The sequence below is a fragment of the Schistocerca americana genome, chromosome 6, assembly GCF_021461395.2.
Source record: "Schistocerca americana isolate TAMUIC-IGC-003095 chromosome 6, iqSchAmer2.1, whole genome shotgun sequence".
Lineage (NCBI taxonomy): Eukaryota > Metazoa > Arthropoda > Insecta > Orthoptera > Acrididae > Schistocerca > Schistocerca americana.
Genome location: NC_060124.1, coordinates 472,682,883 through 472,697,391, shown reverse-complemented (window position 1 = coordinate 472,697,391; position 14,509 = coordinate 472,682,883). Strand labels below are relative to the sequence as shown.

Below are 14,509 nucleotides of genomic sequence, written 5' to 3'. Positions count from 1 at the left end.
CCGGAGAATATGGCGGCCAATCGAGACCCACGCCAGTGGCCTCTGGGTACCCCAGAGCCAGAATGCGGTCCCCAAAGTGTTCCTCCAGAACATCAAACACCCTCCCGCTTCGATAGGGTCGACCTCGGTCTTGCATGAACCACGTCTTGTCGAAATCAGGGTCACTTTGGATAAAAGGGATTAAATTATCTTCCAAAACCTTCACGTACCGTTCGGTAGTCATCGAGCCATCAAGCAATATTTCACCAACTATCCCATGACTGAACATTGTACACCAAACATTCACCCGTTGAGGACGAAGAAACCTCCCTATCGCGAAATGTAAATTCTAAGTCCCCCACATGGGCCAACCAATTTTGCTTGCTGACGAACCCATCCAACTGAAAGTGGGCTTCGTCGCTAAACCAAATCATGCATGCGCATAATAATTCCCATCATGCCCCGCGGCCAACCGTGCAGTTTGAACGTCCTAAAGCAGACCGTTCCGAAGTTATGACTATTTCATTTAGTACAGTAAGTGTCACGCTGCATATGTGTGACGCAATTTAAAATACAGATGACTAAAATCTTCACTCTAGCATAGACAGTGCCAGGAATTACATAAATTAATGATGTCATGTGCAGTGTCTACGTGACTTGGTGTGATAGCACATGTTCTTTTTCAGGCAATAATATGTTGTAAAAATGCAGTATATTTATGAAAGCCCTTGTGTAATCTTATATGTACTCTACGGCTGATGGCGAATGGTGACGGCAACTAGTCATAATCCGGCTAAATCTACTGAGACGAGATAAATTATCGGCAGTTCCAACAGCACACAGCTCTAATAGACCAACCACCTGCTCCATCCATTTACCTGAGAGGCCGTCCGTCAAATTCAACACATTTCATAAATGTAAACTTAATCTGTTAAAATTAATTATCACTGTATATACTTCAACAGAAACTGCTAGAGGATCGTTAAAATCACACAGATCTTAGCGAAAACCTTCTGAACACTTCACTGAAACATAAATTTGACCTGTTTGCTGAGCGAAAATTGTAAACATCTGTGTTAAATGTGGTCTTACATAACCATGTTATTAAAGCAAATTACTTAATGTTGAATTTCAGAAAGTTCTAATGAACACAGACCAATGAGGTAAATTAATATGACATTGTTTTTAGCAAGGTAAACTGATGAATGTGTAACGAATGAAATTATTACTATCATAACTGGAAGAAACGTCATCGCCCTGTAAAAAAAATCTGTAAATCTACATATCTTCATCGGTAAAAGTCCAAACTGTAAAATATTCCTGCAGTGTACAAGCATAGTTATTGTGTAAAACCAGGTCAAAATTCTCTGATTTCTGTATGTTGTCTTTATTATAAATGCACTAACTTGCCCTGTGTAATCTAACAATTGGTGACGCATTGTTGCGACTCAGAGATATCTTTTTTTTGTCTCATATCGACTGATACATTAATTTTTTGATAATTTTATTTTCGTGATTTAGGATCGAACACTATTGTGGTACATGTACTTCGCTTTTGTAGAAGCGAAATAATTTCTTCCTGCTTCACATGTTACAGCCATAGTGACAAACAGAAGTTATTTTCGCAGCACTTTTTATATACCTGCTACAGAGTACTAGCACGAGATGTCAGACGCTTCCAGAGCTGATAAACATACCCCATGAACGTTTTAAAACCACTGCGTTGATGGCAGGTATGCTTCAGAAAGTCCAAATAAGAAACATTAATTTTATGGTGTCCCATAGACAAACTACATTGGTTATAAGCAAATTCCCAAAACGTCTTTAAAACAACGTGTTTTTGCCCCAGATGCTATATTTCACAAGAAACAGAAATTACAGCTGGTGCCACAGTCTACTAGCAGATGTCAGGAGCTTACAGAAGTGGTGCAGCCTACTCCCATGAACGCCGTAAATAAATTCAGTCACTAGTAAGTATACTTCCCAGTCCGTGAAAGGGTACATTAATAGCAGATAACTAGTGTTGTTGTTAAAGAAAAACTGTCTCTGTCCATTGTGACTGAACTTGCGTCAAAGCGTCGATATTTTGCTGTTGAAGAAATGGTACTTGGTACGGCTAATGTGGCTGTAAATAAAAAGGTGAAAGGAGCAGCTCCTTCAGTGAAATTGCCTTTCTTAAATCAAATAGTATAAATCAAGACATCGTGAGGAAAGGAAATAGTTAATTTACAAGTAATTTGTGGAAGTTCTTTAATTGTTGTGCAGATTATTTCTGTATATGGTGCTGATATTACTCAAGTTATAGAAACATCATACAAGCCACTTCTGCCTCTAGTGGTGATTACTGCGGCGGTGCAGAGGAGCATGTCTGGAACGATGTGCAGCCAATTTACGCGAGTGGGATCGCGCGTTGATGCGAGCCGATCCGCCTTCCTCTGTTGAACCAGACGTAGACTGGAGAGCAGGAGAAGAAATGACTGTTTGGTTACGTTGTGTCAATCAAATTTGGTACCAACATAACATTTTACGATTAACATCACACTACTGCTAATGTACCGTAAAAATTGTAGATAATAAACCACCTTGAATTCATGCTATTAGGATATGTTTGTGACAGTGTACGATTTGTGTTTTTACCATCGGGGGGGGGGGGGGGGGGGGGGGAGGGGGGAGAATGACTTATGAGGTTAGTATAATTATATATGTTACTAGCTTCGACCGTGGCGTTACCCATGGTTAAACAGTTATTTATAAATAGACGTTAATGCCGAAACTCACTATTCACGCGTATGCACTATCAGAAAAGCCATCCCTTATTGTATCTTTAAAAGTACATTATAGGTGAAGCTTATTTACAAAATCATCTACATACAGGTATACGAGGAGAATTCAAAAACTAAAGGCACATTTGTGAAAAGCTGTACTTATTCTGATGACAGAAAACTGAAACATGCGTTATTTTTCTACGTAACCTACCTGGACTTCAATGGCAGTTTTCCCGAAGTTTTACAAGTTTTTTTATTTCATCAGAAAATACGTTTATCGGTTGCATCTGTAACCAATTTTGCACCGCAGCAATGACGTCTTCATCAGTTTCAAATCTTCTTCCCTGTAGTGCTTCCGTTAAGGGTCCAAACATGTGAAAATCGCTTGGAGCCAGGTCTGGACTGTTTGCTGGGTGTTCCAGCACCTCGAATCTCAACTCCTTTATTGCGCCGGCTCTCCGTTTGGCAGAATGTGGGTGAGCGTTATCTTGCTGCAGGATGACACCTCTTCATAGTTTTCCACGACGTTTGGATCTGATTGCAGGTTTTAGTTTCGTACGCAACACATCACATCCACCATACAATACAGACCTGGCTGTAAACCTCGTTTACGCTGGGGCGACGTCTTGCAAGATTGTGGCATGCTATGGAAATGTGGCGTACATTGTCCTGCCATTTAGTTCTAAATGTTTTGAATGATTAACTACTGCATAACACTTTTCAAAATTAATAAGCAAACATATTAATAGTAAACTTTCAGTGTTCGGCTCCACAAATTTAAATTATACGTAAAGTCTTACTGCAGTGCGTGGGAAATAAACATCCCAGGTTGGGATGTATAAACTAAAACCAGAGCAGGGGATGGTCTGATGCAGAGTGGGGGAAATCCCCCCCACCCCGCCCCCCCCCCCCCCTGCAAATCGCACACTGGTTTGCGACGTCGACAGAGAGTACGTTGTCAGATTTGACAGTTGCTGTGCATACCTGTCACAGGGTCTAGTCACATTAATGTGACCACCGCCTATGTTCGACGCCAACGTGCAGTTACCACTCACAGATGGCAGGTGGCAGCACGAGTGGGGGTATATAAAGCATGTCGGAGTGACGCGGAATACAGTGCAGTCGTTGTCATAATGCGGAAACGGTGCGATTTATCAGACGTCCAAAAGGGCATACTCATTGGCTTTCTGACTAAGAGCGGCAGCATATCAGAAATGGCTAAGTTTGCAAACTGTTCACGTGCCTTGGGTAAAGTACACCGTGCATAGGAAAACTGCACTATCCAAATGGCGCGCCGAGGCAACTGTGGTACACCACAGGACATAGATGACAGGATTGGAGATATGTCTGGGCGAATAGGCGTGCAAACTGTTGAGCACCTGACCGTCCAGATGAACCATTGGGTTAATAGCAGTGTCTTCTCCATGACTATCCAGTGAACGTTGCTGCGTATTTGCCTTCCCAGTGGGCACCTTGTTCATGCACCCATGCTGACAGCTGTTCATAGACGACGAAGGCCAGAACTTGCGCGGCAATACCACAGCTGGACGTCACACTGAGAGGCGACAGTTGGCGTTTTAAGACGAATCACGTTTTATGCTCCATCAGATAGTGAGCCGCGCTGCGGCTCGCGTTGGTGCTGTTTGTAGGTTTCCGCCCTCTGTTGGAGGCCAGACCGTATCCTTTAGTTGGCATGGTTGCTGTTGTTTGTCTTCTTCTCCTCTTGGCTGGCGCCACTCGTTTCGAAAGCGTTGCCTGTCCGCTAGTGTCAGCAGCGGCGGTTATCGATACGTAGTAACCGTTGCGATGTATTCTGGGCGACGTCGTCGTTTTTATGGGTCGTGTGAGTGCGCCAGTTCGGTTAGGGACTCAGGAGGAGCCAGGTCCGCGCAGTGCGAGAACACGCCGGGACCGCTGGTAGCACGCATGGACTGCCGGATGGAAGGCCTGTGGTCACGAGGGTGCACAACCTTGTCGTAAAGGGGATCAGTAAACTTTAAGATGAGTGCATTTCAATCCAAGTAGAGCGGAGTCAGTCACCCGTGTGGGCCTTGTATTACGTATGTGATAGATTATCATAGCGCCGTCATGTCCAATTTGGTGGATCTGCATACCGCTTAGTACTTGGAAGACCCTACTGTGTTAAAAGCACTCGCCTCAGTGATTATACGGTGTGGTTGCACATCTGTGAATTAATAAAGCAGTGAAGAGATTTGTTTCATTCTGCCAACCATCGTCAGAGATGCCACAGTGAGTTCAGTGTGCATTTGTGTACCTACTAAATTTGATGTCACTCTTTTGGTTCAAGACAACACGTTAAATAAGAGTAGCTTGTTGCACATGAATAACGTTTACTGCTCCCCAAAAAAAGTTCAGAAACTGGCAAGAACTCTTCTTGGTTCATGTCAAGACACATTAATAATATAGTAGTCCTAATCACGGACAAAATATTGAATGGTCCAAACCATAAATTAAGACACAGTGCACCGAGAGATAGCTGAAATACTAAAAATCATGAGAAATGACGAGACCAGTCCAGACAGGGGCAGCTGAAATTGCTTTTAAGGTTACAAAATACGATTCCCTTACGAAACGTTTGGTATACATGTTGTCGTGTCGCGTCGACATTATTACGGATTAGCCGCGCCCTATGACCGAGTGGTTCTAGGCGCTTCAGTCCGGAACTGCGCTGCTGCTATGGTCGCAGGTGCGAATCCTGCCTCGAGGATGGCTGTTTGTGATGTCCTTAGGTTAGTTTAAGTAGTTCTAAGTCTAGGGGACTGATGACATCAGATGTTAAGTCCCATAGTGCTTAGAGCCACTTCAACCATTTGAAGTACCGATTAGCACGCGGAAACTGATTTCTGACCATACTGTATTGTGTTGCGGGATCAATGGCCGGTACCGATGTACATTTGTGCATAATGGCGGCAACTCACTCGCGGACGATGGTCGTGAACTTGCACTTAATAAGAACTGGCTTCTACTGGCTTGTCGTGAGAGCCTCCTGTCACTTCCGTGTCCCAAGACCCAACGACAGTGTCCGCCTCCGCCGACAGGAAGAGGATCTCCGTGACCATCTAACAGCTCGTTAGACACCCTGAAGGCGGTGTCGGCGCCCTCACAGTTGGGACACCTGAAATAGCGGGTCCTCCCCAAAAACGACGGAGAGGTCTGTGTTCCTCCGCCGCCGATGGCACAGACCTGGTGAACACCACAGAGTGTAACAGTTCATTGGTCACTGTGGTGAAAACTACTGCTCAAATTGTTGCTGTAGATGCAGTACGATGTCCCAGAGCCATACGCCGAACATTCTATCAGCAGTCGTTTACAGTGGCTACATTCCTGCCAAGTCTTTCTGCAGTGTAACTGAAGCACATCTCGTAGCACTGTTGCATGGCCTCATTAAAATTCGGTGAGGTGTTAACAAGGGTGTCTTTGTCGCCTGAAGGGCATTCCTAACTAACATCAATTCGCCACGTCCAGTCTCTAAGGTAACCAACTCTCACGACCACTCAAGCGTGTATTTAAAGCAAACCTGATTTGCATCGTCATAGTGGCACTACTGTTGTGCAACTGTTGAGTAGTTTCAACAGACGTCATCTTTCAAATGTAGAAACTCGCCTACAACCTTTAGTTCGTGTCGCGCAACTCGTTCTTGGTGTTGCGATTCTTTTTTCCGCCAGTGTATTATCGTTTGGTGTTTGAACTGCACAGTTCAAACACTGTGCTCTAAGGTCAAATGCTAATATTGGGAAGAGCACATCTATTTTGACCGATGGTTTCTTTTTGAATGGAATTTGTATTGACTGATTTGATTCACTGTGAAACAGTTAAGTAAATTTTGTATAATAATTATTATACGTTATTATGCTGTTCAAGAACTTTACTTGTGACGAAACTTTTTTTTTAACTTAAATTTTTATCTCATTCGTCAGTTTGGCTGCGAGTTTGAATTTTATATTATAAGGGGTTTGTAACATATATTACAAAACGTTGTGCATGTAATCTACCCAGTCCTACCACTCTCGTGCTGCTCCACAACAAAGATTTGTTTCGTCTTTGTTGATCCATTATGGAATGTGGGACAACGGCTGGCATGTATTTCTTGATGCAATCATTTATCAACAGCCTGCCCACTAAGAGTTGTTGCATAACGATTTGATTCACGGATCCAGTTATATGGCTCCTTCCGTGTACAGCGACTTGACGACTATGGCGTATGGGGCCTCAAGATGGCATCAATGTAATGCCGAAACTGGTAGCACATAAGAAGTTCATAAAAAGCCGGCCGGAGTGGCCGTGCGATTCTAGGCGCTTCAGTCTGGAACCGCGTGACCGCTACGGTCGCAGGTTCGAATGCTGCATGGGGCATGGAGGTGTGCAATGTCCTTAGGTTAGTTAGGTTTAAGTAGTTGTAAGTTCTAGGGGACTGATGACCACAGATGTTAAGTCCCATAGTGCTCAGAGCCATTTGAACCATTTGAACCAACTTCTACAATACATACGGCTGTTGGTATTTTATTGCATGAAGAAAGATTTACAGGTATTTCGTCCGTTTCTTAATCTTACCTGATACAGCAGGCAATGGTCTTCGCAGCCAGCATTCGTATATTCAGCAACTATGTCATCTGTCCAAGAAAAACAAAACGTTTTACAAGATATTTGGCTGAGGCCAGTTACATGGTACGTAGGTAAGAATACTAAAAGTAATTTCAGACGTGAAGTATAATTAATCCAACAAAAGCAAGTATGGCAGTGAGAAGTGGCTAAAATATTCCGTCCAGCTATCTAGTACCGAGTGCCCCACATGTTCAAATATTAAAATACAAAATTGTTTCTATTATTTCCTACTGCAAACAATACTACCCACGAGGGCATCAAAAGCTGCCTACCATCGCAGTCTAAATGACAGAACGCAGTGAAACATCGGACACTGAAATGACAGTGAGTGTTCATTACATGTTGATACTTCATCATGGTGATTGGTTTTAAAGTTTCATGACCACATTAAATGACTGGAATACATGTGTAGATATATGTTGTTGCGCTTATTTTATTTTCATTAAATTTTTCCTGTCGATAGCCGAAGTTTTAAATATTCCTTTCGTACGAGTCAATACTTTCCTCTTTTGCAAAATATGTATCTCATCAATTTATAAGAATACTTTCAAGGGCATTTCTTGCGTTTCAGTAATTGTGCATGTGTTCTTTAATTAATAGTATTCCAAGTGTGCAGACTTACATAACCATCAATCAAAAATAGAATATAAATTTAAAATAAAGTAAACATTTATACTTTTTCATTCTAAGAATGGTAAATCAAAAGCACTTTTAAACCCTAACACTAAATTTTTGATACTTTTGTAAGAATCAACAAATTCAGATGCCCTTAATGATAGATGCATGAGTGATCAAGAAGTGAAAAGATTATGGCCATCAAAAATCGTGAAACTTTTAGAACGCTATTATTCTCAATTGACTGAGAACATTTCGCTCATCAGGTGTTCAGATAAATGTAAGAGTAATATACAAACCACACGTAAAGGGGTCTTGTTCAGAATTAGCCTGTTTTGCCAGCTCTAGGCACTCATCAGAACATGTCACTTCTGCAGAGCTGGCACCTGCAAAAAGATACAATGTTATAGTGTAAATGTGAGTTATATATATATATTCTATATGTTATTCATCTGACACGACAGAGCCACGCGGGGTAGCCGCGCGGTGTAGGGCGCCTTGCCACGGTTCGCGCGACTCCCCCAGTCGGAGCTTCGAGTGCTCCCTCGGGCATGAGTGTGTCTTCTGCCCTGAGCGTAAGTCAGTTTAAGTTAGATTAATTAGCGTGTAAGCCTAGGGACAGATGACCTCAGCAGTTTGGTCCCATAAGAACTTACGACAAATTTCCAGATTTACACCACACAAAAAAAAGACTTGGTTTGTCGGAAAGACCTAAAGGATAGTACAGTTCTTACTGTCAGATTGAAAAGGTTCACGATGCGACAACTCAGTGATATGCCTGTACTTACCATTATCATTTGACCTTCCAGCTAAGTGAGTATAGTTCCATCAGCTGCAAAAAGTTAGCGCATTAACATCGTATCTATAGAAATTACATTCACTCGCGTGTAATACGAGTACATCGTTGTAAATGTACACACTTTGTACACAACAAGAAGATTATTCAGTTTCACCAACACGAGCGTTCTTCCATTACACCCCACACACCTCACTGCATACCGTCACATTCTTATAGATGTAAATACGCTAGAGAAGAGAAGCAGTGTGTGACATATCGGTAAAACTTGACCTCCAGACTTCTCACTGGACGCCGCAACATCCATGGTCTATTCCTCCCAGCGCTCAGAGCTCAAATTGCGTCACACAACTTGTAGGAACGTTAATCATGTTAACCGTCTCTCTCTAAAATAAAGTCCCCAATAACCGAGTGGTGTTAAATAATCTGTGAATCAACAATGGAGGCAAAATTCAGAAACTTATTGATAAGCTCAGTTTGCTCAACAACAACATATTCCTACACGAACAGCGCAAAATGCAGAATTACGTGAAACGTTAAACAACAGGTATGTAAAGTCAAACACGGTCACTGAACGCTACGAAGAATTCAGAAACCTGTTGAAACTGGGAAGGGCAACACGTCTGCAATGCCGAAATGAGGCATGCTCATTCGACTGTATTCAACGATACGAGATCCGAAGATCTGTAGCTCGGGTTCTAACAACCCTACCACAACAAAGGTCATAAATTAATTGTGATTGTAGAGTTGCTCACGATGCTAAATATTGCATTTTCGGGCAACAACAAAGTTATATTATGTGACAGGTGTCATTAGAGCACAGTTAATAAAGTAATTTCTTGAAATAATGGATAAACTAGGCACTCATCTTTTCGTGTTTCACACGCTGGTCTCGTTGTGAACTAATGGCTCAATCGTCGAAATTCTAGGTAGTGATGATTCCAAGCTCGAATGCAAGGTTGCCTAGGTGTTATTCTGCGATATTCAAAAGTTTTATAGATGTGTTTCATAAACCATTCTTGAAGATTAAACTTTTGCAAAGTTATGACAATGGTGATGTAAAAAAGTAATCAGCACTCCGAATTTAAGTTACACTTCTTTTTTATTACTTTTGTTGCAATATCACGTAACTCGTTCCAAAACATCACTTCACAATATAAAACATACTCGAAAATATCTTCCTCGCTGTTAAAGTTCACATTTCGTAAACTGACTACAATTTGCGTCTTTTTAACATGACGACCAAAGCTTGACTCTCCAATAAACGCTTACGCGCCCAGAAATCAGAGTTACAAGTACGTCAATGATCATAGTGACAAAAGAAAGAATAGACATAAGAATGATATCATTGCAATATACACATATCGATGTATCGAAGTACCTCTACATTAATGAAATCAAATCTGAATGTTGTCACAGAAATATGTTAACTATTTTACAGAAACACAGTAGAATATTGCTGGTATCGAAAGGTTGAGGTGAGCCTCGTCACGGGAAGCAGCCGCCTGTGCCTTCCGCCAATTCTCTAAGCTAGTCTGCCTTTCGTTGTTTATGGCAAAATATCTTCGTAGCCAGCGGTTCATATGTGCAAAGATGACGAACGCAAGGAGCCAATTAAGGCCTGTATTGTGGGTGATCAAACACTTCAGAACTAAAGTGCTTTGGGGGCGTCTTCATTGCCCCTGCAGAATGCGTCTGAAAATTGTCTTGAAGAAAGAAACGCATGACATTTATATTATGTGGGCTGCATAGCTTCAGACGAAATCTCTCACCAGATGCACATACTTGGCGGGAGGCATTTCTACGTGGTCACTTTGCGCTCTGAACTGAAAAGGGTTACGTGAAGCGATCGACAGTTACACTAGACTTTCACGGGCGGAAATGTCATGTCCCTTATAATTTCTGGGCTGTTATGCCGTGGTCGGTTGATGAATTTTGTGTCAATTCCCAACGTTTCGTCCCTGTCTGCGGGAGACATCTTCAAGGGGGTCTGTAGCTCGATGGAAGGTCCAACACACCCGCTGGCTCGCTACTGACTGCCGCTAAATTCCGAGTCCGCGCGCTCCCGTGCCGCGGCGTGACGTCACGTGTTTTGAAAACGTCAGTGCAATTGGCCGCTGTCCGTTGCCGTCGATCGCCGTTGCCATCACCCAGTAGTGGACGGGCGGTACACATCTTTAACACCGGCATCCATGTACCGTTTAATTTTAGGCCCTCCTCCTTACGATTGAAAACGTGTGGAAGAGCACAAGGGCAATTGTAGAAGAGGAGAAACGGAACAATCAGTTGTTGAGGAGCATGCTTTCCAGCCAGGGAACCACCATATTCGTTTCGAGGAGACGCACGTACTAGCGGCCACAAGCGGATATTATGAAAGGCTCTACAGGGAGGCAATCTAGATCGCTAAACACCCTGCAGTTAAGAACGACGTTCAGACGCAAATGTGGCGAGTGATTGCCAGTCTACATTTTATATCCTCTCTACTTCGACCATCATCAGTTATTTTGCTCCCCAAATAGCAAAACTCCTTTACTACTTTAAGTGCCTCATTTCCTAATCTAATTCCCTCAGCATCACCCAACTTAATTCGACTACATTGCATTATCCTAGTTTTGCTTTTGTTGATGTTAATCTTATACCCTCCTTTCAAGACACTGTCCATTCCGTTCAACTGCTCTTCCAAGTCCTTTGCTGTCTCTGACAGAATTACAATGTCATCGGCGAACCTCAAAGTTTTTATTTCTTCTCCATGGATTTTAATACCTACTCCGAACTTTTCCTTTGTTTCCTTTATTGCTTGCTCAATATACAGATTAAATAACATCGGGGACAGGCTACAACCCTGTCTCACTCCCTTTCCAACCACTGCTTCCCTTTCATACCCCTCGACTCGTATGACTACCATCTGCTTTCTGTACAAATTGTAAATAGCCTTTCGCTCCCTGTATTTTACCCCTGCCACCTTCAGAATTTGAAAGAGAGTATTCCAATCAACATTGTCAAAAGCTTTCTCTAAGTCTACAAATGCTAGAAACGTAGGTTTGCCTTTCCTTAATCTTTCTTCTAAGATACGTCGTAGGGTCAGTATTGCCTCACGTGTTCCAACATTTCTACGGAATCCAAACTGATCTTCCCCGAGGTCGGCTTCTATCAGTTTTTCCATTCGTCTGTAAAGAATTCGCGTTAGTATTTAGCAGCTGTGACTTATTAAACTGATAGTTCGGTAATTTTCACATCTTTCAACACCTGCTTTCTTTGGGATTGGAATTGTTATATTCTTCTTGAAGTCTGAGGGTATTTCGCCTCATTAACCATATGTAATTACGCAAGAAAGTATCGCTGAATTGTTTCTAAACGCTTATCAAAGGACGGCCACAGTGACGTAGGCAACAAAGGCGTTCAAGATATGTGGCATTTAGCCAATCGATCGTCAGATATTCACCGAGGAAGATTTCCTGCCTTCGACTGTTACAGACCAAAGTGACAAATTTAATGATGGATCCACAGTTGAAACTGGATCTCTCCAGAGACAAAGTTCAGAGACAGCTACAAATGAACCATAACCAGGACCAAGTACCTACGTTTCCCCAAAAGACATACTTCCTTAGCCAAGAAGAAAAGATTGCCATAAAAGACAGAAGAAAGGAAAGAAGTCAGAAATAGTATCTGGGACCCCATTCAAGAAGCAACTGGAATCCCAATCAACAAAACAAGAAATAAAGAAACCGAAGAGGAAACTGTTTGATTCTGATCAAGCAAACAAAAAGAAAGTAAAACAAAACTTAAATACGTCTAGCGAAAATTCATAAACTTTTCACTGTCCAGGCTGTACTGAAATATACAATAATCCACCAACAGAAGAATGGATTCAATGTCTCAAGTGCGAGGAGTGGTGGCATGAATCCTGCTCTTGTTATAAAGGTTCTGGACACTTCACTTGTGATCTCTGTTAAAAATATTTTCGTCGGACACGAATATTTTTGCATGTTTATGATGACAGGCCCAGATTTGTACATTAGGTCAAAAATTGTATCAACAGTAACTGTTATATGTTGAGAAACAAGGTATATTACGTTTATGTACGCTATAAATTAAATAAAAGACGAAGAACTAAATGACACATATGTTTTTCTCATTTGATAATAATGCGCAAATTTACCCCACTAGAAACGCACTCTTACCCCACGGTCGGGTAAGACTGCGCATTTGCATAACTTTTTTTACTAAGTGCGAATTACAGTTTAAATTGTTTCTATGACTTTCGGACTCTGTCATATAAGAGGCAAAATTCAGATGAAATGCCAGTAAAAATATAATTGTAATTTGTGACGTTTCCTTCAGTATATCGCTATTTAAACCTCAAGTGCGCAATCTTGCCCCACTTTACTATCGCCTAGTTATTTTAAGGATAGACGTCATTTTCACCTCCTTCTCACCGAACACAGCTGTAGATGAAATGAACTACAGTAAAATACTGAGATTGTTCTTTAAAACCCTTCAAGTAATCGTCCGTCGGGTTTTCTCCATAAGAACTAAGTCCTCAGCCTTCTGACTGGTTTCAAGTGGCGAGCCACGAATTCCTCTCCTTTGCCAACCTCGTCATCTAAGAATAGCACTTGCAACTTACGTCCTCAGTTATTTGTTGCACTTAATTCCAGATGGTTCCCTGTCTTACAATGCTGAAGTAACTGACTAATAATCTCTTTTTCCCGCCTGCTTTCCTAAGTAATGATGTGTGTGTTATCTTCGTTTGGCATAACTTTAAAGTGATCCTTCTCTCATTCTCCTTTCAGTCGCCTCCTTACTTTACGATTAATAAAATTTGCCCTACGGTGCCACAGACAGAAATTTTCTTTTATCTCAAATGAGGAAAGGGCAAAACGCGTGTCACAATAATGTTTGTTCCGACAGAGAGCAAAAACCGAGGAACAGACAGCTCTAGAGATGAAATCACGCAGAGTAGCCGCAAAAAGGGTTGCTGCATGTTAAGCGTGAATGTAAATTAATGTAATGGAGAAAAAATTTAACTGAAGTGTTTATCATCATACAGTTGATTCCCACTTCATCACTCAATCTATATTTAGTTAAGGATAATTTATCATTCTTGAATTTTTTCCTCACATTTAAAGAACAAGGATGTGTGTACAACTCTAGTGTAAAGGGAGGTGGGTTCACCTCACACAAGACGTTACTACGTGCTGTTGGAACTGCTCGCTTACCGACACAGGCGGCGATCACGACGACAGCGAAGAGTGCCTTCTGCATGGCGACTGATAGTCACAAGTCTGCAACGAGCGTCGCCAACGTTACCCTTTATGTACGAGTACGCGCCCACTGTTTCGGAATGCAAATTTAAGCGGAAAAAAAATATCAGCTGTAGCGATAACACCTGCAACCTGCATTTCCATCAAGTTTCTTATTGCTTGCTTCTTATTATCAGTAGCACGTTTAAATGAGAGTTAATAACTGTCCAACGAGGAAAAGGAAGCGAAATTCTTTGACGTTATCATAAGCGTGTAGCGTGGACACGCACATAAGCCTGATAACGAATGCGGTGTACAAATTATAGTTTCAGACAGTTTTTTTCTAAACGTTAAGTTTTTACCTGCACGAGTACTGCGATACGGGCTGACAAACGTGCCTTGGACACTATCCACGTAACTCGTAAGTAGTTACTGGGAAGGAGTGCAAGGTCACAAAAGGGCAAAGATGTTTATGGCATTCGACGCCC

The 14,509-nt window shown here is 42.0% G+C and overlaps 1 protein-coding gene across 1 annotated transcript; it reads right to left on the bottom strand.

The window, feature by feature from the left end:
• Window positions 1-2,215: 2,215 nt before the first annotated feature.
• LOC124619571 lies at window positions 2,216-14,141 on the bottom strand. Its single transcript, XM_047146060.1, has 4 exons — window positions 13,998-14,141; window positions 8,282-8,368; window positions 7,317-7,375; window positions 2,216-2,433 (listed from the first exon to the last, which is right to left on the bottom strand). Exons 1-4 carry the CDS (start codon window positions 14,041-14,043, stop codon window positions 2,311-2,313), a joined length of 315 nt encoding a protein of 104 aa, XP_047002016.1. The 5' UTR covers window positions 14,044-14,141; the 3' UTR covers window positions 2,216-2,310.
• Between the last annotated feature and the right edge of the window lie 368 nt (window positions 14,142-14,509).

What these genes read in the sequence shown, in the direction of transcription:
- LOC124619571 (XM_047146060.1), bottom strand. Translation starts at nt 14,043, where the DNA reads ATGCAGAAGGCACTCTTCGCTGTCGTCGTGATCGCCGCCTGTGTCG. An exon ending in ACAAGACCCCTTTACGTGTG is followed by an intron (nt 7,376 to 8,281) that starts GTTTGTATATTA and finishes TTTCTTGGACAG; the next exon opens with ATGACATAGTTGCTGAATAT. An exon ending in ACCATTGCCTGCTGTATCAG is followed by an intron (nt 2,434 to 7,316) that starts GTAAGATTAAGA and finishes CCTGCTCTCCAG; the next exon opens with TCTACGTCTGGTTCAACAGA.